Raw genomic sequence first — 23,714 nt, 5'->3', positions numbered from 1 at the left:
TAATCACCAGCTTCAGGGGATGGAGATTTGTATCTGTTTTCACTTATGCAGAGAGGGGGGGGGGGGGGGGGGGACTGCAGTGAAGTGAGTTATGCTAATGCCCCACCAAACTGCACACCTACACACATACATAAAACAAACAACCTAATCACTCCCACACACACAGACACACACACAAATACATGCATGTAATAATGCATTGAGCTAAGAGATGATATACACTGGCTTGGCTGTAGAATAGATTAGTGTGTCTGTGCGTGTGTGCGTGTGTGCTCTCTAATCAATGTAACAATGTAACAACCCCCCCTGAATTTATTTACAGCACAGGAAGGGCGTCGCCATGGTAACAGACGGTGAAATTGGATCCTGCGCCAGAGTCACGTGACGAGGTGCGAATAAATAAACACATAAACAACAATGTGTGTGTTAAATAGTCTCGCGCACACACAGACACACACAGGCACACACACACACACGCCGCAACTCCTAATCTCCACTGAGCCCCAGAATACACACACTTCAGGAGGAAGGAGGGAAAAGTGGAGTGTTGCTCTCTTTTTCTTTTCTTTCTTTTTTTTTCTACCAGCTATGGGTTAGAGGTAAAATATTGGGAAAATTTGACAAATCACATCCAGGAACAGTTGAACAATTGTGCAGACACAGTTCACCAACACACTCTAAAAATGACAAATGCTCCACTCTTTGCTTCATCATCTACTCTCAGAAACCGACTCGTACTTTGTGCTCCGGGGTCCCGGCTCCCGATCCCCGGCCCCCCCGGCTCCGACCCTGCCTCCAGGTCAACCAGCCGCCAGCACCCGCGGCCCCCGTCGTCCCGCCGGTGCAGGCGCAGGCGCAGCCGAACGCCCTCGCCGAGGACGCCGGGCAGCCAGGTGACGGGAGGCGGAGAAGGAGGGAGGGGGTGCGCTAGATCCAGGTTGGCATCGGGGCTGGAATCCCGTCCTCCCCGCGGCCTCATTCCCTCACAGCCCACCAGGGTGGCACGGGACACTTCCCACTGAGGGGGACAGAAAGGAGAAACGCTCAAGAGACAATCACATAAGTCATTTATCTTGCCTTGAAACGAATTGTCGCATGCTCTCAGACATCACTGATTAAATTCCGCATTATTCCATTTCTCAGCAGTAATCAAGTCTACAAATTAATTTCCAGACATTTCAAAGCGGGCCGGCTGAAAGACAGATGGAGTCAGAGGGAAACAGTCAGGGAAAGAGGAAGAAGAAGGAGACAAAAATAAACTGGAGAAGGCGGTGGAGCAATTATACCAAAGTGTGTTCAGAGGTCAAAGACATAAACTAGAGGCTAATGGGAGAATATGGCTTTGCTAATGATAAAAGTATTGGGGACAATGTGTCTTTTGTGCCGTAAAATGAATGCAATAAGGCCTCCAGGGTGCTGGATTTACTGATTAACCTCAACCAGGCTTTGGGCTGCTCTGCACCGAACGGAACAATTGAGAGAGGAGAAAGAGGGAAGCCGGGAAAACTTGTTATGAAAATGTTCACGCTATCACCGCGTCACCCCGAGCAGATCTTATTTTCCCTTCGACGGCCGTTAATTAGCATTTACAGTTTACAAAGGGCTCGGCTGTATTCACTCACCTTCAGGCTTAAGGCTAATAACGCAAGGTTTTAGATTTCCACCAGCAGAGATGACAGAAAAGATACCAGGCACACAAATAAATGAGAAAACAGACGTCTGAGTGGATGGCGCATGGAGGCAGAAGGAGACTTCACTTTCCGCGCTTGTCCTTGAGATATAAAAATAGTGGAAATGAGATCAAATAAAAATAGAAGAGACAGATTTAAGGTTTTAAGAAATGAGCAGGAAAACGGTGAGAGGAGAGGAGAGCAACATTACAAAATAAGCTCATTCTATGTGGAGGAAAAAAAACTTTAATTATATAGATGTGAATATTTAAGGAGCAAGCTTTAAAGAGAGACACAAACAAAAAAAACTAACAAAAAACATTGTTTGCAAAAAGTATAAATGAATAAAACATCAAAGGCAAAAAACGCAGTGGGAAAAAATAAGGAAAAAGCAGATAAAACGCTGCACTCAACGTCAGGAGCATCAAACAGTCATCCGGGCGGGACACACGCACAAAAGTACACACGAAAGTTTGATTCGGCGATACAACACAGCGGATACACACTCACACACAACACTTTCTGTCGAAAGACGCCGCGTCCCATGAGAGGAGAACACGGCTTTACCTCGCTGCTCGAACAAAACACTTGTGGCAGGGCAGCTTCGCAGCAGTATTTTCCCCACTTTGCTGAGATGACCCAAACAAACCACATTTTGTACATCTTGTACATTCTTCACATGTTCACCACCGTCGCTGTTCGTTTAGGTTAAAGTTCAGAGCCCAAAGCAGTTAGCAATACATACGATCCCAATCTTAATATACTAGATAAATAGGAACATTAAAAAAAATGTGGTTAGTTATTGTATTAAGGCGTTAATATCACACCCACAGCCTTAACCATTAACCTCAATACAGTGTATATATATGTGTGTGTGTGTGTGTGTGTATCCATGGACACACTTTCAAAGAGTTTGCTGGTATGAACACAATATAAATGGATCTATGCATGCAGTCCGTTATTATTTTATTGTCATGTACCATGTCAGCAGCAGTTTTGGTTAATAAAAATATGGAACCCTGGGGAGGGGGGACATGAAGAGAAAAACATAGATTTTGATCAGTTTAATCTGGTTTTAATGTCCTTGTATTCTAGGTCACTCACATTCTGATCATTTCCACATGTGTATGTGTTCTGCCGCTGATATTTCCATGATTCCTGAGGAGTCGGCTGATCACAGTTAAATTAATTTAATGAAATACTTTTGTGACATCCCTTACCCTTTTTCTTCTTTTGTTTTGGGTTATTTTTGTTACTAAAAAATAATAAGAATAAGAATAATAATCCACGTACAACGTGTATGAGAACTAGCTAGTGATTTTAGCTCCTGATCAACTTGAACTTGAACTTCCTGTCTGCGGCAGAGCCTTTGAACACAACTTGGAGAGCATGGCCAGTGAATGGAAGAAAAGGATTTTTAGGAGCACTGCTTTGTCTTAGTATTATTTAACGGAAGAATCTATAATGATCCATCCACTAATCATCTCGTGATGGCCTTCTTTCTCAACTTTCTCAAAAACTGTCTTACCATTAATTTGTGGCTTCTTTAGGTATTGTCTCTCTCAAACAAAAAAAAAGCATAATTATGCAATAAAAACAGATAATTAAGTCATTAAATTTAATTGATTCCGACAGTGTATTATTGCTGCTATAATACCTTTAATTACGCTTTCACTGATATTAACAAATATCTCTGGCCTTGGTTTAAGGTCTGGTGTCTCCACTGCTATCTATTTTTTTTTTAATTTATTTATTTTGTTTTATCCCAGGTTCAGGTTCAGGTTCACGTGTTTATAAAAGGTAACAGTCTTTACTCTTTCTTAAGTGAAGATATTGTTGATCATGGGAGTTTTGCATTTTATTTTCACTTAGTATATATAGTTTTTAAACCTGCCGACTTGACTAAGACAGATACACTGAGCTGATGTAAAAGCTTGGCAGTCAGCATGCCATCACATCATATTATGCACTACACATTCACACACCGACACGTGGACATCTCATGCAAATATTTCCCTGGGTTTGTTGGAGGGCCAACAGTTAACAGTCAGGATAGCTTATTCAAATCCACCACGTGAGGCTAGGCCCATAGAAGCCCATATATTACATACATTATATATATGTGTGTGTGTGTGTGTGTGTGTGTGTATATATAGCTTTTTGGCTCTATATAATATATATATATATTTACTAATAGTAATATTCACTAATAGTAAATAAAAATTAAAAATAAAGTTGTAGATATATGAACTTTCATGAATTCAAAGATAGTTTAATGTTTAATTATATTTAACAGTCTGGTGAACAGAAGCACACAAGTGTCATTAACAGGGAGCACAATGCTAACTACATAATCTGTTGACCTTGTGGGATAGAACACCACAATTAGCTAATTTACTTTCATGCTCCATGTGCAGTAATGTTAGGACGAAGGATCAATCTAGTAAGTTCCTTTTTTTTTCTTTCTTGTTTTTTGCGGTGGAGCCTCAAAAAAAAAAAAAAAAAAAAAAAAGGTGGAGTATTTACCTGTCTCCATGCGCATGATTCATCGGCGGGAATCCATGTCTCCACGGCGGGCTGGCTGAGCGCGGACAGCCCGGTGAACGGAGGAGGAAAAAACCAGCCGAAACGCCGGGGGACCTTCGGACCGCACGAGTCCGGGTTCCACGTCTGCATATGCGGCGGAGAGGGGAGCGAGCACCGCGGGCTGGTCCACAGTCTGCAGGACGAGTCTTCCCAAAAAAAAAAAAAAAAAAAGATAGACACACACAAACACACTATCCGGAGCGTTTCACAGTTAAGTTAGTTAATCGTCCTCAAGTTGAGAAAATTTAAAAGAGTGACGGCGAGCCGTTAACAGGGGGGTGGGGGTGGGGGCTCTTTAGGTGGATAATTTCCCTATCTGCTTTTAAAGCTGCGCCTCGTTCAGGGTACTTCCACCGGTGCAGAGGCAGAGATGGCACGATAAATGAAACAGGAGCACTCAAACTGAAGAGGTTCGTCCTCCTTTCATACCCCCAAAAAGCATGCATTAATAATCAGGATCTGTGTGAAAGTTGAGCTCACCTCAAAGAAGGGGTGCACTGCATCTTGCTGTGGACCTCATTAAATCTATTTTACTTCCATTGTAACTGTCTTTAGACTTGACTGCGTGTTGATTACTTGCTCAGATAATACCCGAAAGCATTATCTGAGGATTGCTGATTACGGAGGAAAACCCGGCGTCGCATTTGCAAAACGCACTGACAGGGAATTCCCACACCTGCTCATGCGAGGAGGAAACAAGTGGTCGGCCGTTGATGCAGAGACCCCGTTTGCCATCCTACATATACAACGACCAGGCGCAACAATGGAAACCAATGAAGGGGGTTGCATTAATAATCTCCTTGCAAGAGGTCACTTGGCTTTCTAGTTTCATATAACCACTTCACTTCTTAAATCCCCTTTCAAACTATTTGTCTTCTTTGACTAAGACGTGGACGTCGTTGTCCTCCAAAGAACGTCTGTTGGCCTTCAGGTTTAGATGGACTGCAACCATAGATCAACACACTTAGTACCTCCTTTCAAAAAGTTTACTAGCCATTCCTTGGAGAACTAGTAACTGTGAAATGGAAGAGGACGCCACCAAGTTAACTCTTAAATCCTTCCAATTGCAGGTGAGTATCAGGCTGTCAACGGACGCTACAGTCATGCAAGTTTTCACGTATGGCACCACCCACACCCACAGTCTCTTAGAAGATACTTGGATCCGTGTTACATTCCTTCCACTGTGGCCCGTTTGATCAACGATTGTCTAAACACGATGTCAAGAAAACACGATGACACCTCTCCTTTGCTGGGTCTCACATGGCGTACCCTATTCTTTTTTTTTGTTGTTACATTTGGTGCAGTATTAAAGGGATAATCACACCTCAACAGCACAGCGGGAAGGAGATACCGCGAGGCAGCTCATTTAAAAGTTTTTATTTGAAATGATTTTAAATACAAATAATATATTTTTCCATTTACAATGACAGTTCCTTTGTAAACAAAAGTGGCAGACAGATAGTCGTTGGGTAGTCAGTTGTCCTAACGGAGCCTGGTTCAGGTCTGTCGGGGGAGAGATGGTGTCGTATTTAACCTCACTGCAGTTTATTTATTTATTTATTTTATTTTCTTCCACCCTGCATTAAATCACTGATGCTACATTCTATTGCAGAGCGATAAATACTCAGAATACAATATTACCTGTTAGCATACGCCTGCTTTGAACACAATAATGGAGGGAGCGGTGTATAGTTTGCACGTGTGTATGCGGAGTCAGGATGCCCACGGATATTTCAAACTTTTCTCTCTCTCATACCAACACAACACTCTAATATAAGCTGTAAAAGCCAAAGAAAATAGCTGTAGTATGGATATTCATTCATTTTAAAACCGAAACCGGCATCATACAGTGAGAGCCCGCAGAGAGCGTCACGAGGAAACTCCCGTTTTATTTTCTCCACAATCTAACACGTGTAAAAATCGTGGTTAGAATGCAACAAAAAAAAAAAAGAGAGAGAACTTTAAATGAGATGAAGGTCCTTCTGATTAGCCAGGACTAAATTACTCAGAGTAAAATCTTCCAGGAGATTATGGTGGAAAATCTTTGGAGGAGAGAAAAATAAAAGAAAAAAAACACTAACACGACTTTCCATCTGAAACTGCAGTAATCACAAAAGTAAACCTGCTCCTCTTAACCGGCTAAAGAGAAAAAGGTGCTGGACAGAATACGCGCAGTCTTAAAAGTGTTTCGTTTAAAGTATGTACGTCTCACATATAACTTCTGTATAACTAGTTAGGCTTTGTGATGGCAAGGTCGGTGATATGTACCAAGAGACTGACAGGATATATGTTACTGTGAAGAGACTAAACCGAACAAAACAAACAGATGAAAAAAAAAAATGGTAGATTTTTTTATGGAAAAGAAAAAAGAAACAGCTCTCCCAGGAACCACTGGTGCATAGCACCCATTGAGTTTTATGTCGCGGTGCTTCAGTTGTATTCATAAGGCCTTTTTCGGACATCGAGTATACACTGGAATGTGCTACAGTTGTAAAACAACACAAACAAAAAAAAAAAAAGGATGAAGATAAAGCCACAAGTATGTCTATCTATATATACCAGTATTTTATAGCCCCTTAAAAATGCAGCAGAACTCATACCTGCGATCAAACAAATCTTAACACTGCAAGTTTTTTTTCGTCGTTCCGGATCCACCTGCTCTAAACAAACAGCCGTCTCTTTCAGGAGAATACATGTTGACCACGGGGGGCAGAACAGGCGTCACTAACAGAACTGACTGGGTTTCTATCTCCTTCCACATACACCGAGTACAAGTACATAGGTACGAGTGAACAGCTGGTGGGATAGCGACGGAAGAGGAAAAAACAAAAAAACAAAAACAAAAGACAAGACTAAATGTGCCCCCATGTGCTGAAAGAAGTAAATGCCTCGATGGTTGCGATCCTCCACGGAGAAGGCTAAAGCTCACACTTCTGTAGTTTAAGTGTACAATAGAAAGAATCATTGGTGAGGAAAACGTCGGTGCCGAGTGACTTGGGAAAAACGATTGTTGTGTGTTTTTGTTAACTTTGCAAATGAAATCAGCTGTTACACATCCCCTCTCCCCCCTCGAGAAAAAGAAGAAAAGAGCCCATGTAATAATAGGTCCTCCAGTCCACAGTGTGTCCATCTTTCACACCTGTACAAAGACATACAAGGTTACACACTCACACGCTCGCACGCACGCGCACACACACGGGCCTGTTAGTATTCACAGAATTCTCCTCCGCCTGCGACGGAAAGTGAGCAAGTCTCTGTAGAAAAGAGAAAGAGGAGGAGGAGGAGGAGGAGGAGGAGGAGGAGGGGAAGGTGAGGAGGGTTAGGGTCACAGTCCATGACATTGTAAAGGTAAAATGGAGAAGGGCTCTGTGTGTATAAACTGTCCCCGCTGACGCTGTGTGTAGCTTGCGGCGGGCGGGCGGGCGGCGGCTTCGCTGCTCCTCGTTGGCGGCTCTCGAGTGCTGTTGTGGGGTCGGGGGAGTGGATGGGTGGCTGAGCGCGCAGTCCGCGCGCCTTCAGTCGTTGTCCTCGTCGTCCTCTTCGCTCTCCTCGATGCCGTCGCTGTCCTCCTGCTCCTCGTCCTCCTCCTCCGTGTCGGGGATGTCCCACTGCGGGTGGTTGTCCAGCATGGCCTTGGCCTCGTGGACTTCCAGCTGGGGAAACACGAAGGTGCGCGTGTTTTAGTGCAGGGACGTGTTTTTGAATTTCTCTAGTGTTACAACGTTAAACCAACTATAACTGACCCTTAGTTGGCCTTCTGACCTCCTAGGTTACTGTTGTTAGGTTAGATAGAGTTTATAAGTGCGGGTGTAGTGGAGAACTGGTGATAAGTAGGGATGTAATGATGCATTGTAAGAAGATGCAAATCAGCTGAGACGAAAAATGAATCACGATGCCCTTTTTAAACACCAGAGGGCGTAAGCTAGTTTTGAGTTCACTGATCGATGTCGTACGTGACTGTCTGGTATTCAGACAGGAGGAGTTATGGTGATGTAAATTTCAAACTAGTAACGGGCAAGCCTTATTTGAAGGGATTCTGTTAATTTAATTGTTCATTTAGTTATTTTGATATGTGTTATATTACACAGTTTACACTATCTGAGAGAAATAAAAATTATTCTCTTTAATTTGAGAAAATGTAAATTGTAGTTTTTATACTGTATATCTATGTGTCTTGAAGTTACATCCTTGCTTAGAAATGTGCTTTTTTCTAAGAAATAATTAAAGGAGTCTTTTAGGTCATAATCTGTCGCCGAGCTCATTCTGTAAAAAAAATAGTTAAAAAAAATATCGCATATTGCACAATATCGTATCGTATTGTTAATCTAGTATCGAAAATTGTATCGAATCGTAAGTTGAGTGTTGAGTCGTTACATCCTTGGTGAAAATTTTTCTAATGTCTGCCAACACGTTATCCGCATCGCCTTCAAGACTAGAATAGATTATTATTCTAATGAATGGTAACGGTAACACAGGAAGATGGGATTTGAAAAACGCTAGGAGCCCTGTGGTTTCTGGTCCGTAGGCCAATCAGAATGGGTCAATACTAGAGATTTATAAATCTGTCTAAGGTGATTAAATGTCTAAGGAAATGTTTGATAGTCAGTAGAAGGCGGGTATAAGAAGGTTTGATGAATACTACCTTTGGAGGCATTGACCCACATACTACGTTACACTGAAGCGATTTATCAAGACATGGCAACAGTCAAGGACGCTCGTCTTAACAATCCTTGAAGTAACTTGACATTGGAGCAATGTCAGCCTCGCTCCATGTGTGTAGTATGATAAGAAGAATAAATTGTTCTGTACCCACAGTGGACAGGAAGTGATAAATGACCTCTTACAATGCCTTATTTTGAAATCTTCATTTTTAAACCTGATGAAAGCCAGCTTGAAATTTGTACTTTTGTTCAACTTCTCCAACTTGACGAGAGAAGGCGTCTGTGTTTACATGTCCCAAAACATATGACATAATGGACCTTTTCTTGACACGCACTAAGTGGTTTTACCCACTGTGGAGCTGATGTATCATATCGCTGGAGGCATAAGAAGATTTTCCCCTGGTTAATAGACAAAACTGAATCCATTCAACAGAAAAACAAGAGCAAGACGAGCCACATTTTCAACATCGACGAGATTAATTCAGACTGCATAATTTTTTTTAAATATTCATTTGAACAACTCATAAATTTTGCTACCTCCCCATCCGTGTCCCTCCTAGAAACTCACCTACGCCACCCTCCTCAATCCACATGAACATTCCTTCTGATCTGAAGTTGCTACAGGAGGCATAACTGGGCTATTATTCTCATATCAGAGGAACAGAGTGAAACTAGCTACTGTGTAGCGCGGGGTTAGAGTTGACCTTAGAATAATCCATTCAGTAGGAAAACATTTGTGCCTAAGTGAGTAAAAGCTTGATCCGACTGAGTGGAATTAACTATTTTTTTTTTCCTATTTTAAAGTTTTGTGGCATTAAATTCACGGATCCATTATCTAGTGTCCATGTAAAAACTAAATGAAGATCTCAGTGTATCCAGCTTTATAATTTAAGACTTTCCAGACTTGGTCCAAACCTTAGTTGAATACTAGCATTAAAATATTTAATGAGTTATGAACAGTTCAATTCTTAATTAATCACAACAGCACCAGGCCTTAAGTGCACTCCAGTGTGTGTGTCAGGTGCTAGAGATTAAAAGAAACACAACACAAAGGATGTTCTATTTGGCCTGCAACAGATCCCATTATTCCAAACACCTTGGCACCAATAACCCGCATTGTTCAGCAGGCGTCTGCTGCATTCTGGCCGTAGCACGGAGGGGCTATTCTCCACACCACTTTGGCAGGACAAGAACCAGTTTAGGCCGATTTGGCTGCGGGAACGGCTCCGTAAAATACTCCAGCTACCGGAAAGAATTCCCTGTGAAATCCCGCACACACACACACAGCTTTGCTGTTACCTTGAGTGGTTTGATCTGGTCCAGTCCCATGTAGGAATCAGAGCGGAGGATGACAGAATATTGGTAGTTTCCTGTTTTGGAGGGGGCTGGGAACTTCAGCTCCACCTGGGAAATGCCACAAACACACACACACACACACGCCAGTTAATTTAGTTAAATTCTAATCACAGAAGCATGTTTATATGAAATATCAATTGGAGCAGTATAAAGAAACGAGATCAAGATCAGCACAAACTTCCACAATCTGCTGTCACAGTGTGGTGGATAATCACACAACGAACCACCGCATAATGATGGGATCCGACTGTAAATATTAGGCCGACATCACCTCGGGCTGTGATTACTATGTTGTGCAATTACATATGGCAAACATCTAATTACGGGCACAATGAGACTAATTATCATTCAGCGTGTGAGCGGAGAATAAGCTGTGAACGTAGCTGCAATTCACTGGCCCGGCCTGTTGTCGGATCCTGCCCTCGCTCAAAGCACATCTGCCACGCGTGCAGCTGCGAGCAGTGACGCGGACGCAAACAGCGGAGGAAGCGACAGGCTCGTCGACGACCCTTCACGAGCGGGGGGGGGTCGCCTCTCGCCGTCGCATTCCTTCGTGCGGACCGACACGGGCCTCGTTATGAGCTTCTACCTCCGCTGTCCTCCGTCCGTGCCGTCGCCGGCGAACGCCGAGATCAGAGGTGCAAATTGTGCAAAACAAACACATACACGCGCTCATCTGAACAAATAATGACACGAGTTCGACGGGTTGCCTAGCAACAGGATGTGGGAAGGTGCTACGGAAACGTGAGCAGACACCAACTTGGACCTTTCTACGCCCTCTGTGGGTTATGGTATGATCCATAATATGGCCTCCAAACTGTATTATGTGGTACATGACAAAAAATATTCATTAACATATCTTTGAAGACTGAAAGTACACCATTCGGGGCTGTTGGTTGGACAAAACAAGGCGTCTGAAGATAAAAACTTGGGTTAAAGGAGATTTCTGTCAAATGTATGTCTTTTATATCAACGGATACGTTGACAGAAAGAACAAGCTCACCTCTTCTGTGTCCTTTAGTGTGCACACGAGGTAAGGCATGGAGACGAGGGTCTGATCTCGGCGATCAGCGATGTAGAGCCACCACCACTCCTGCTTCTCTTCGGGGAAGTAGAGGCTGAAGACGGGGTGCGTCACCTTCGACTTGGTTTCCAGCAGCGCCCGCTTCCGCCGCTGGATGCTTTGCTGCAACACCTCCCACTCCTGCGTGGACAGAGCAATATCAGTTCAGTGTTTCCTTTTACGAGTGAGTGACGACTCCACCGTGAGTTCACCGACCTCCTCGTCGTCGCCCGCCATCTCGTCGACTTCTGTGTCGCTCTGCTTGTCGCTGTCGTCGTCCCTCTCGCTGGGAGAGTCCTTGTTGGCGTCGCCCTCGTCCGACTCGCTGCCTTTGTCCGAGACCTCGTCCTCTTCTTCCTTCGCCGCCACTGCGGCAGCTGTTGATGCCAACGCCACGTCCTGCCACACAGACGTTAAACATTTAGGACTTTTGAAGTGATCTGAGAATTACTGCAACCAAATATGAAGGGGAAAAAAAAGTCGAGTGGGGTGTGGACGCTCACATTTCCCGCCACGTTGCCGTTGGCCTGCTTGGTTTTGACAGGAGCGGGCGTGGCCTTCTTCTTGGTTAATTTTTTCTTCTTGGACTTAGCTGTCTTCTTCGCCCCTTTGCTCTTGTTCTGCCATACTTTGGTTTTGGCTTTACTTGTGTCTCCTTGCTTTAGACCACATAAGAAAAAGAGGTTAGGTAACTGTTACTAGTTACTAGGTAACTCAAGATTCTCTAAAGCATTTAACTTGGCAAAATCTGACTCAGAGAGTTCAGTTTTTGGACAGATGTGTGTGGACATGCTCTGTCTGCGTGCTGTGTCCTTACTGCTTCCTCTGTAGGAGCTGCCTCCTCTCCTAGACATGGCGTTGTCTCCTGCTCCTTTTCAAACACATCCTAAAGACACAACATGAAGCTAATTGATCATCTCCAACCAGACATGCAGTTAACAGTGCACTCTAGTGGTCATCCATAGAAGTGCATGTACAAAGCAGCACCCCTATAATAAAACTAATAAACAAAATCTGCCAAAAATGCAACTCTTTCTTACCGCCATGCGTTTTCTCGTTAAGGTGACAGTTACAGTGACAATGGAGCCCGCTGTGATGTTATTGCTGTCTTCATCATCGAGGACTGTGAAGATACAGAGGGACAGATAAGCTTTTACTGCCTAAAATGTTGGACACAGAGAAAAATAGATGATCCAGATCCAGTAAAAGCAACCTTCAGTTTGTTGATCAGTATATCTGACCATAAAAAAAAGCATATAAAAGTATATACTGAGCTGGTTGTTGAGCAAACTGTGTGTCTTTTAGGACTGACCCTGCAGTTTGGTATCCATGGTGATGTGAGGGAAGCTGCCCAGCACACCCATGACCTCATCATACTTCTCCTCCCCCAGGAAACGCAGCATGCTACGTCTGTCCGAGTCCTTAAGGCTCACCAGGTCCTGGAGGCTTCGGACCTTATACTGAAGTAAAGAGAAGAGAAGGTGAGAGCTCACGTCTTTCTTTAACAGCGTACTGCGAGAGTGCGCACAGGTACCTTCTTAGAGATGCAGTAGCGGAGATGCTCCTCCTCAAAGTAAGGCAGCTGCAGCAGCGGCGACTTGGACTCCTGCAGGCCCTGCACTATCATCTGGGTCAGCTTCATGCAGTTCTCTATGGTTACCAGCCGAGGAGCGTGGAAACCTGCGCAGAATATAAAACCGTACAAACGCATCCCGCTGATGACACTGTGAACGTGGCTAATATTGCACAAATCAGCTACCGCATTACTCTTTTCGTTGCGGTTGAAAGAAACAACATGTACGAGTGCACACACCTCCTCCTCTGCTGTTGGCCATCATGTTGAGCTGACAGCCCACGTTGATCATCTCCTGGAGGAGAGCTGGACACTTCCTCACCACAAACCTCTGATCTGGAAGAGAAAAAATACAAAGCAATGATGACCTGGATCGTGTGTCTTAAGAGGATTATTCCCATTTTAAATCCCTTCAAAGCACCGTTACAGAGATCCTCTTTGATTACTGAACTCCAGAGTGTATACAGAGCCACAACGTCCTGATGGGGCTGATTCAAATGCCAGTTAGAGCTTAGTCATTATTTACTTGACCCTTACACAGAGAAACGACTTCCAAAAGCTTGGGTTAGCAGAGTCAGAACACTCCTGCACATGAGTGTAGCAGGGTCAGGCTGCGTGTATTCATAATCAACTCATATCCAAACAACTTGTGCATATGCTTTTCTCCCCATATTTGGAACTAAATAACCACTTCTTGTACTCTTTTGATACTTTGAGTTCATGCTAACAAATACACTAAACTGGGGGAAGCAGATAATGACTAGACTAAACCATCATTTTATTATCCTCTACTTAATATAAGATACCCGACACCTTTACCCCTTTTCATCTTTTTACAACTGACACTTTGTTCCTTTTTCTGTGTCCTACCTTCCTCCAGCTCCTCCGACACGTCCATGCGGGCCAGGTGAGAGAGCACCAAGACCCTGGCCTTCAAACTGTAGGGGTAGCAGAACGGAGGCTCCTTCTTCTTCACATTAATATTCCCCAATTCACGGATCAACTGCGAGAAAGACACGGTTGTTAATTAACGCGCGCTCACCGCGTTAGGTTCAGTTTCCGGGTGGAGACGTAGCAGTCGAACACATTCTTCCGCAGACGGGGGCCGATTTACGAGTTGTTTGTACCCGTGATGTTTGCTGACCCCAGCGCCCCCGTACTGGGGGCAGCTGAGCACACAGATGGTCCACGAATGTGCCAAAACGGCCATTTTGAAGAGCTCACCTAAAGAAGCCCTTATTAGAACATCTCTAAAACTTCTCCGCTTCACTTTGTTTGCGTCAGTCTTGTTGCTGCGCTACAGCTTCACGTTCTCTGACCTAGAAACATGAAATCCTATTCTTATACCTACTGCAGTAAACCTGAAAGGGCTACTACCTCAACTATAAGATAATAATATGATCTGCAGCCAAGGAGGAGGAGAAGAGCGGTCTTTATCGGTAACTTATCTCTATCCTGTGGATTAATGGTTTCTTCAGCAAACAGGATCAAAGTTAAAAGTTTTCAAATCCACAGTGAAATGTCGTTCTAAGAAACAGATGCTGGAAAAGGGAGAGACGTGAGGTTAATCTAATCTCTCCACACATGTTTCAGCGCTGTCGTTTTTTTACCTGTGGAACCTCTATGTTGTCTGTGGGTCTTATGGTGGCTTCTTTATTGCTGCGCGGGTCGAACTCAAACGCTGCCGTCAACACCATGCCTAACCCTGCAGGGGAGATCAGAATGAGTCAGGCTAAATCTTTCTAAAACTTTCCACCAAATCATTTACACATGCAACAGGAATGTCAATATTAAAGCAAAAACATGTGCACTTTGCTGCAGCTGGGGAGGAAGAAACTCACGCTTCATGTTCATGTTGGGAGTCTTGTACATGAAGTGCATGAAGAGCTGCGTGGTGTTGATGAGGATCTGGTCTCCGCTGTATCGGATCGAGCGGTACCACCACGTGCCCTGAAGCACACATGGGAGAAGAGCGTCGTCTAAAAGGAGACAGCCTCAGAGGTTTTACGGAACCCGGTTTGAAATCGAGGAAAAACTTACCACCACAACAGGAAGGATGACCATGAAGGCTAGACCGTACACCAGCAGCACCTGGAAGAGAAACAAATACATCAATATATTGATATTCAACTTACCAAGTATGGTTCAATATTAATAATGTTGGGTTTCTGCTTTTTTTTAAACTCAAAAACCACACCAAGCAAATGAAGCTTATAGATGAACATACCAGCATAGAGTTCTTCTGGTCGACAATCCACGCAGGCAGCGCGATGCCAAAGCTGGTTGCTAAGAAGAGAGACAAAGGAGGCATTGGTTAAGAGCGACTAGATTTCATGCAAAAGTTGTGGACCATATGGAAGCTCACCGCTTAACACCACGGGGAAAATTTCTTTCTAATCGGATTCATGCAGGACTGTTTCAACTGTCCCAGTTTTAAATGTATTATCTTAAAAAGCAATCAAAATCTAGGTAATTTTGACACCTTGTAAAGCCGCGCTACGAAGACCCAGAACGAAAGTCTGCGTCAAAGCAAAGATGGACTTTTTTTTCCATTTAATCTTGTTTTGTTTCACGCATCAGCTGCTGAAAGAGGCTGAGTCACAGGCATCACCACAGAGGGAGTGTCACGGGGTAGAAATGCAAAACTGCAGGAGCTTTACTTACCTACCGGTCCATCCGGGTTGCCGTACGTTTGCCAGTTCTGTCGTGACACTTCATTGGTCAGACTGCGGGAAAAGACAACAACAAAAAAAGGTAAATCCATCCATCTGTTAATCGATTTGGCCGCATCGAAGTCAAAACCAGAGTGAAACTCACGCAGCGTAAGCTTTGGCAATTCTCATGAACGTTGTCTCGTCTCCACCTTTGTCAGGGTGGAACTTGAGCGACAGCACGCGGTACTGCTTCTTGATTTCTGCTACCGACGCACTCTGGGGACAGAAGTATAGTTACACACTTATCTTTCTTTATCACAGCTGTCGAGCAACTGATACAATCAGGTTGAGCTTAACTGATGGAGTAACAGAAGTTAAACAATAAACATGTTTAATAATACCTAAAAATATTTAGCACTTCAGTAGCTCAGTATAAGGCGCAAACTATTTATTTTGTGTGCGTTTACCGGGTCCAAGCCGAGGACTTCATATGGATTATACTCCTGGTACTCTCTGTCCAGCTTGGACACCTTGTACGCTAGCAGCAGGAACACAGCCCATCCAAACAACAAGGCTGCCTTCCTGAAAATGTTAACGCACAAAGAGAGGGAGAAAAAAATAAATAAATAAACAAACGTCACACATAAATGTCTGCGTTGTGAAGACAACGTCGAGCATGTCTTGTTCTCACACCATTCAGAAAAGTCAATCGTGCGATTTAGACCAGCCATAAGCATTTGTAAAAGACTAAAGGAGGCTCATCTTAATCCACTTCAGACGAGCAGAAGGGGCAAGTCCGGTTCCGACACTGTTGTTGTTTGGCATTTTCTGCATGGTGGCTGAACTTGTTTCCATGACAATGGCAAAAGCCCGTGGCAGGCTCCGCAGCATCTGTTGCCATGACGACAGCTAACTAGCCCGAGTTGTATCGAGTAGCTCGACCAGAAAAAGAACACACATGATGGATTCCTGCAATAAACACCTTCGCTATGATGCAGTCGCGAGGAGTTAAGCGACGCCGGGATCGCGAGAGGACGGCCGGGGCGATCATTTTTGATTCAATCACTCCCCGCGCGCAACGCTGTGCGCTCCCAGCAGCGTCGGTGACGAACGCAGCCATGTTAGTGGAGAATTTATAAATGATGGTTGTTAACGTCCGAGGGTAAACACAGGATGCGCGTCTGCTGACGTGGGAGTACGGAGTCAAACAGCAGAGACGCTGATGAGCCACACGGGGTGGATAAACAGCGATGGGAAAACGGGGTGATGTCAAGAGAAGCTAAATGTTTACAGCATCACTGAGAGGTTTACACATAAAAAACAACGTGAGCCGGACCGGAGAGCTTCCTTCGTCAGAAAACACGCGAGCTTGAGTCTGCCTACACACTGCCTCATCTTCACGCAAGAGTGACAACATCTCTGTCCAGCTGGAAACGCACACACACACACACACACCGAGTGAACCCTTAACAGCTTCACTGATGGGAGGATGACTGAGCTTTCTCACAGCTCAAGAAAGGCACACACACACACACACACACACACACACACAAAACTGACGTGAAAAGAGGAGAAAGAAGCACACCGGCACTGAAACAAGCTTGTCATTATGATGCCGAGGAAAGTCGGCGGTCAGGATAGTTTATGAAATAATCCATCTGAACCTGCACTTGGATTGGAAGGCACACCAAAAATAATGCACAATGCAGCAGTCTAATCAGCTTATGTTGTGTGTGTGTGTGTGTGCGTGAATTTTCAGAGACGTAATCAGACGCTCTGGAGTAATTTCTTGGAGAGTCGTCCGACAGCCATGAGTCAACACAAAGCATTCACCGTTCTTCTTCACCCCCTCAAACAAAAAAATACATAAATAAAAGTAAAAGACTCACTTCAGCGTTGGGACGATGCTCTGCTGTGACTTCATCAGCCGGAGCCGATACCAGAGGCACCTGCCGTGCACCCTCCGCAGGCTCTTGAGACGAAGTTGCTCTGGTGGGAGGATGAACAGGGGAGAGGTCACTGACACATCAGCACTACCGGACGATTTATAATTACAAAACTGATGCTGCAACCATCATCTGGCAAAGGGCTGGCGGTGACTAATTAAAAAAAAATTAGATTAAGGGGAAATATTACAAATATTCTTATCTTGCGCCTGATGTGAGTTTATAAACTTGTGTGTTCATAATGCAGCCTTGACAAGAGTAGACTTGGCTCAATTAGACCACCAGCCTATGGTGAGCTGTTATCCAGGTACTCCCAGTAAACCAGGTAAGTAAAGTTTGCTAGGATAAGTTACATAAGTGTCTGCTCCGTATGTTGACAAACAGATAGCTGCACGGAGATAAGGACGTATCAGGATACGGTCAATAAAGGCACAAAGGTATGCGTGAGAACTTGTGAGAATGACTATGGCTTTTGGTGCTGGAGCTCTTAGCTGCACGTTTAACCCGCAGACTTGGGGCAACGTGTAAGGGACAGGTAGGGGATAAATATGTCAAGTTTGGAGAGGCGGAAAACCAACAGGCTGTCAATTAATAAAGCGAGAGACACAGCTAACACGGGCAGACCTGTGCGAAGCTACAAACAGTGATACAGACGTGGGCATCACCTCTGTAACGGTCGCTAGCTTACATGTCCAAGTTTCACGTTCACGTTTACGAGTGTGCACCCGGGCCCAGACGCAAAGTAGGAAATGCCGAGTGGAGAGCATTTACGCAAAACAGTGCCCTAACAGTGTTACACAAGCTAACACTGTTACTTCGCTAAGTTAGCACTGAGCCCAGGCATCGGGCCTTACCAGCATTCTGATCCCGGGGCCAGAGGTAATATGTGGCTGGGATCACAATGAGTCCGACGAAGGACGTTAGGAAATAGAAGAACGTATTGCCGCTGTCGTCGTACTGGAACTGTTGCCCGGCCATTTCGTAGCGGCGCTTGGGTCACCCTTCTTCTCCACCGCTGCGCTTGCCCCTTCTACTAACCCAATGTGTGAGACCTGACAGACTGTTAGCTAGCCAGCTAGCATCCAGCCAGAAACGATCTATGCATTGGTGTACGTGGTGTACGCGTGCGCAATGTAGTCGTGCTTCTTCTTCTTCTTCTTCTGTGCTCACGTTGAGAGACCTGGATCCTTCCAGTGGTACTGACACCCTGTGACTCCTGGAGAGGACGCACACTGACACCTCCCTGACGTTCACTAGCACCCACTGTCATCCTGGGACTCCTGGATGTGACGCACACTTAGACCTCCCTGACGCACACTGGCAACCACTGACACTCTGTGACTACCTGTCAGGATCTTTCCAGTGTCACTGCCTCGCGACCACTAGGTTAAATCATGACACGGACACCGACGCCCGTGCTTTACTGGCAATGACTGCCACTCTTTTGAGAGATGCCGACGCTCTCGACGGAATTTATCAAGTGCATTTTTATTCATTGTGTTGGATTTAAATTACATTTAATTAAATTAAAAAGCAACCCGGAAGGGAAGGACCTCGCTCCGTTTTGTTTGCAAGTTTATATTCAATACTGCGTAACGATGAACACGCTGTATTTATTTATTATTTTTGTCATAACAAACTGTATTCTGCACCAGTTATATTTAATTATTTTTATTATTATAGTCATGATTAGCAGTAATGACAATCAACTCCTGTTTCATTAACAAAATCCTAAATAATAAATAATAATCAGATTCCTATTTACATATTCGTGGCAATATGACTGCTTATGAGCCTGAGCCACTCTGTTAACAGACTGTCAGTCTCTTCGCATTTCAAGCTTATATTGATTTATTCTTATATAGATGTATTTGTATGCGAACAAATATAGCGCATCGTTACGCCTCCTTGGCACTCAGGTTGCACACATTGCCTCCATTCTGTTTTGTTTGCTCAAAAAACAAACAAAAAACACCTCATGGATACTGGACAATTATGATCCACTATTAATGTATTCCTTTTTTCATATTTATGCAATGGGATAGGCTCCCAGTACCACGGACGCGTAACGATGTGCTATAATTGAGACAATTTGTGACAGGGAGTCACAGGTTGTCAGTGGGTGCCAGTGTGCATCACATCCGGAAGTCACAGGGTGTCAGTGGGCGCCAGTGTGCGTCGCATCCGGAAGTCACAGGGTGTCAGTGGGCGCCAGTGTGCGTCGTATCCAGGAGTCACAGGGTGTCAATGCCACTGGGAGGATCTAGGTTTTACCTTTTTTTCAGGGCTGCTTCTGACCCCCAGCGGTGGAAATGGAAACAGGACAGTCTCGCTGAGCGAGGATGACACTCACACAGATATTATTTACGAGTATTAGGGCCACCGCTATTTATTTATTTAGTTTATAGTTTCACCACTTAATCTACAGTAACTGCCTGCACGGCATTTTGTAGAATCTGTCACATGGGCTGCTTGTTATAGTCTCAAAAGTTCGACTTTTTCTCGACATCATATTTTTATTTCTTTTCTCGATATTGTATTTCGGCTTTTTTTCTGGAATGATAAAAAAAATATATACCTCTGGTAAGGTGATGCCTTTTGTAGCTGAGAGGCCCCACAAAAAATACCAGCATGAGGAAGAAAGCAGAAAAAAAAGAAAAGAAAGAAAAAAGAAATCCATTATATTTTTTGTGTGATGAATAGATGCTAATGAAAGAAAAAAAAACTCAATTCATTAAACGTTCCACGGATAATCACTTTTGCAGATGCTATGCTGCTCGTGTGGTGGCACATGCAATACATGTAACCTTCTTCTTGTTAGGGAAGATAATAAATGTAAAATTGACATTTTAATGCATGCATATTTTCCCCATCTTTAAACTGTGCACTTGCACATACTTTTTTATTGATTATTAACCATCAAAAGAAAAGTAGAGGGCATATAAACTTGAGTATTTGTCAGTATTTTGAAGGCTATGAATGGATCACTCACCTTTGTCTTTCTTATTTAGTTACACACTTTAACAAAACTCAACTATTTTCCTTCAAAATATGCTTTATTGGATAACAACAGCTTTAGCCTCTTTATTTCATACAGTGCATGTACAATAAAAGCATGCTGGTGTTTTCAGCCGCAGGCAAAGACTGTTGAAATTATTATGTTCTTGGCAAACTCGTTGGCTCTCATATGTGCACCATAATATCATCCAGATGTTTGCGCTTCAAGTCCGGCACGGTGGCATCCGAGGCAGGGTAACCTACAGGAAGCAGCATCAGCAGCTTCTCATTGGCCGGCCGCTTAAGGAGGAGCCTGAGCTGCGGGCCGCAGTTGAGGGGCGTCGATGTGACGGTGACAAGACCCACGTTCTGATAAATGAATGAAAACACTGAAGTTAGGCTGCTTTATCAAACACATTCCTGCAGTTTACAAGACAAATGTAATGCTACCTAGTTTATCACTGGTCTCGTGCATCTAAGAGGTTGGAAAGGTCAGTCGCCAGTATTTCAAGGCGTCAGGTTACTCCTTACCTGTAATGCAGCCAGCAGGAGGCCACAGGATATGGAGACACTGATTTCATTGTAGTAGTGTGTCCTTTTCTTGCCATTTGGTAGAATCCCATAGGTCTGCTTAAAGATAAGTATCAGATATGGAGCAACATCTAAGTACTCCTTAACCCAGTTTGTCCTGCAAAATAATTGAAGACGTGAGATGGAGGATCAATTCTGGATATGAGTTCTCTTTGTACATAAAAACTACAGTGGGTTGAGAAACATCCACATCCAAAGTCTAGTGTACAATCACCTCAACTTGGCCAAGTCATGGACCCACTTATCCCCCATCCTCTGGCGGTAATTCATCTCCTCTTCTTCCTCCACTATCAGTCTGATTTGGTGCTTCGTCTCCGGATCTGAGACCACGACAAAGGTCCAGGGCTCTGTGTGTGCTCCACTCGGCGCTGTGCCTGGCCGGAAGAAGAGCGAGAAAAGGGATCACAAAAGTCAGATCACACCCTTTGCTCAGGGGCTGCATGGTACATGCATTAGAACGACTAAGAGAATGTTTCATGCCTGCGGTGCGGATGACATTGTCAAGGACTTCTCGTGGGACCGGCTCCGAGCTGATGAACCGCACAGACCTCCGCTGGTTCATCACAGTGTAAAAATCCTTGGATCTCTCCAGCATTTTGTCCTCGGGGTAACGCGGTGGCGAGTAGGGAACATGTGCGAGGCTCTCCTCCTCATCGTTGCCGTCCACCCACTCGTCATCATCTGAAACAAAAAGCAGTGAGAGGTTTCTGACATTCAAAACTGTCAGTTAGTGAGTTAGTGATTCAAAAACAGTTTTTAAGAGTATGGCAGGAGACATGGACACTGAACTCCCCCCATGAATATACACCAATCCACCACATCATTAAAACCACTGACAGATGAAGTAAATAATATTAAGGCACTTGTAACAATTCAAAGTTTTGCTGGGAAACTTTTGGACCTGGCATTCATGTGGATGTAATTTAGACATGTATATATTGTAAATGGTGAAAACCTAATAAGTTCATTCATCTGAGTATTGAACCTAAGAACAGTTTGTGGGTTCTTCATGCTGCTTTTTACTTCTACTACACAACATTAATCTCATAGTTTTGATCACTTCTAGACTTTACACAACTGTAAACCACCTTGCTTTGTCTTGTGGTGTCTTTCAACACTCATTGCATAAGAGTTAGAGGTCTATAAGTTCGCTCAGCTCCATGAAATGGAGACTTTTCCCCCCAAACTACTCATCTTTTCCCCACTGATCGTCTTATGATCCTTCAGATTTTTCTGCATACATAAAACTGTTGCTAGTAGCCTATTTAAGGAGGTTCAAAAGTGGCTCCACAAGCAGAAGTTTGAACAGTAACGCGCTGCCTACACACAACTTTGAACTTCACTGCAATAAAAGCACTGATACGGTAGAAGTCCTGGCGGAAAAGCTGTTAGAAAAACAAACACAGCAGCAACAAGTCGTGTTGAAACGCTGTGCTCGGCACTCACCGCCTTCTCTTGCTGTGTTCTCTGTATCATCCTGTAAGTCCTGGTCCACCCACGGTCTGGAGTCCCCTTTTGGTGCCCCTTTACTTTTGTCCGGGGGTGTTGAGGTGGTCTCCCGTGACTTCAGCAGCATGAAGCCAACCACCAGACACAGAATAACTGCCAGGAAAGGAGTGAGGACGGAGAGGAGTGCCATGACTGCAAGAGCTAAGAGAAGAGGGCACGGTACTTGTGGGTCTGTGAACCTCAGCTAAGTACAGAGCTGATGTTATGAAACACTTGTACCATTATCTGGGGTGGGCCTTTGTGCTGAGTCAGAGCTTCTTTCTTTGAAACAGCCCATCAGCTTTCAGCGCTGTTCAGGCGCAACCTACTGCGAACGGACCGGCTCATTTAAAATTTGATATTTTAGATCCAGGTCTGATCTCACGTCACTGGATGCTTTAAAACACCGGCCTGGTCAAAATAAAATCCACCAGGACGTTCACCGATGTAAAAGAGGTCTTGCTACAAAGTCCTTCTGTCAAGTTAATGTTAAACTTCCAGTGTTCTGCTCTCAGACACGGTCTCAGACACACAGTAAAGTCAAAGGTTTATCGTCTGACCTGAAAAAACAATGTTTCTGTTATTCAGCCCAGCCCTAATCTAGTCTAGTATAGATTTACCAAAATAATAGAAACACTTGTCCCAAATCCCAGCCTCCGAAATGAAAACACACTTGAACCAACAGCTCCTTCAGGTACTTTAAACAACAACAAAATTTCATGAAGCTAAGATTTAGTGCAAGACTAGTGTGCCTAATGAACTGGCAAGGGAGCCTATTATAATATGCATTAGGCTGTTTAATTGAGCGCATTATATTATTATATCAAGGCCAACAGGTGGCGCAAAAGGCTCTTCTCGTGCCAGGTTTAGATTTGAACTGGCATAATTTGAGGTGTCGTGTAAAGGTGCCTGACGCAAAAACATAAACGCCCAAACACAATAGATGTATTTCTTTGGAATAATAGCACAAGGAGTCAGGGATCGGGGAAGTCCCTCGGCTGAATCACACTAGTATCTGATGCCCTTTATTGGCGCACACATCAGCACCATTGAGGGAATTTGGTTGACGCACTGCAAAAAGTGAACTTCATCAAAATATAAAATCAGACATGAGCTTTAGATGCCGCTG

At 44.1% G+C, this 23,714-nt stretch overlaps 2 protein-coding genes across 3 annotated transcripts; both read right to left on the bottom strand.

Moving 5' to 3' along the window:
- Positions 1-5,618: 5,618 nt before the first annotated feature.
- Positions 5,619-18,776, bottom strand: sec63 (SEC63 homolog, protein translocation regulator). 2 transcript variants are annotated; one of them, XM_047574033.1, is made up of 20 exons: positions 18,364-18,776; positions 17,453-17,552; positions 16,031-16,145; positions 15,727-15,839; positions 15,574-15,635; positions 15,137-15,195; positions 14,950-15,000; positions 14,751-14,859; positions 14,520-14,614; positions 13,780-13,912; positions 13,150-13,245; positions 12,871-13,016; positions 12,649-12,796; positions 12,377-12,459; positions 12,154-12,222; positions 11,840-11,995; positions 11,553-11,735; positions 11,277-11,477; positions 10,217-10,321; positions 5,619-7,909 (listed from the first exon to the last, which is right to left on the bottom strand). In XM_047574033.1, the coding sequence occupies exons 1-20, from the start codon at positions 18,485-18,487 to the stop codon at positions 7,772-7,774; spliced, it is 2,286 nt and encodes a 761-aa protein (XP_047429989.1). In that variant the 5' UTR covers positions 18,488-18,776; the 3' UTR covers positions 5,619-7,771. The 2 variants fall into 2 exon arrangements, with proteins under 2 accessions (XP_047429989.1, XP_047429990.1); XM_047574034.1 differs by lacking the exon at positions 16,031-16,145 and having other exon boundaries at positions 18,364-18,379.
- A 1,768-nt stretch (positions 18,777-20,544) lies between these two features.
- Positions 20,545-22,969, bottom strand: iyd (iodotyrosine deiodinase). The gene is made up of 5 exons (XM_047573910.1): positions 22,544-22,969; positions 21,578-21,778; positions 21,312-21,471; positions 21,038-21,194; positions 20,545-20,875 (listed from the first exon to the last, which is right to left on the bottom strand). Exons 1-5 carry the CDS (start codon positions 22,734-22,736, stop codon positions 20,693-20,695), a joined length of 894 nt encoding a protein of 297 aa, XP_047429866.1. The 5' UTR covers positions 22,737-22,969; the 3' UTR covers positions 20,545-20,692.
- Between the last annotated feature and the right edge of the window lie 745 nt (positions 22,970-23,714).

This window comes from Mugil cephalus, chromosome 21 (genome assembly GCF_022458985.1).
Source record: "Mugil cephalus isolate CIBA_MC_2020 chromosome 21, CIBA_Mcephalus_1.1, whole genome shotgun sequence".
Lineage (NCBI taxonomy): Eukaryota > Metazoa > Chordata > Actinopteri > Mugiliformes > Mugilidae > Mugil > Mugil cephalus.
The sequence above is the reverse complement of the archived record's forward strand: the minus strand, read 5'-3'. Positions and strand labels throughout refer to the sequence as shown.

Excerpts from the sequence above, each read along its gene's own strand:
- sec63 (XM_047574033.1), bottom strand. The coding sequence starts at position 18,487 with ATGGCCGGGCAACAGTTCCAGTACGACGACAGCGGCAATACGTTCTTC. Across the intron at positions 15,001-15,136 it reads ACCAGAAGAACTCTATGCTG|GTGCTGCTGGTGTACGGTCT; the intron begins GTATGTTCATCT and ends TTTCTCTTCCAG. Across the intron at positions 13,913-14,519 it reads ACAACATAGAGGTTCCACAG|TTGATCCGTGAATTGGGGAA; the intron begins GTAAAAAAACGA and ends TCTTTCTCGCAG.
- iyd (XM_047573910.1), bottom strand. The coding sequence starts at position 22,736 with ATGGCACTCCTCTCCGTCCTCACTCCTTTCCTGGCAGTTATTCTGTGT. Across the intron at positions 21,472-21,577 it reads CAATGTCATCCGCACCGCAG|GCACAGCGCCGAGTGGAGCA; the intron begins GCATGAAACATT and ends TCTTCCGGCCAG. Across the intron at positions 21,195-21,311 it reads CATGACTTGGCCAAGTTGAG|GACAAACTGGGTTAAGGAGT; the intron begins GTGATTGTACAC and ends ATTATTTTGCAG.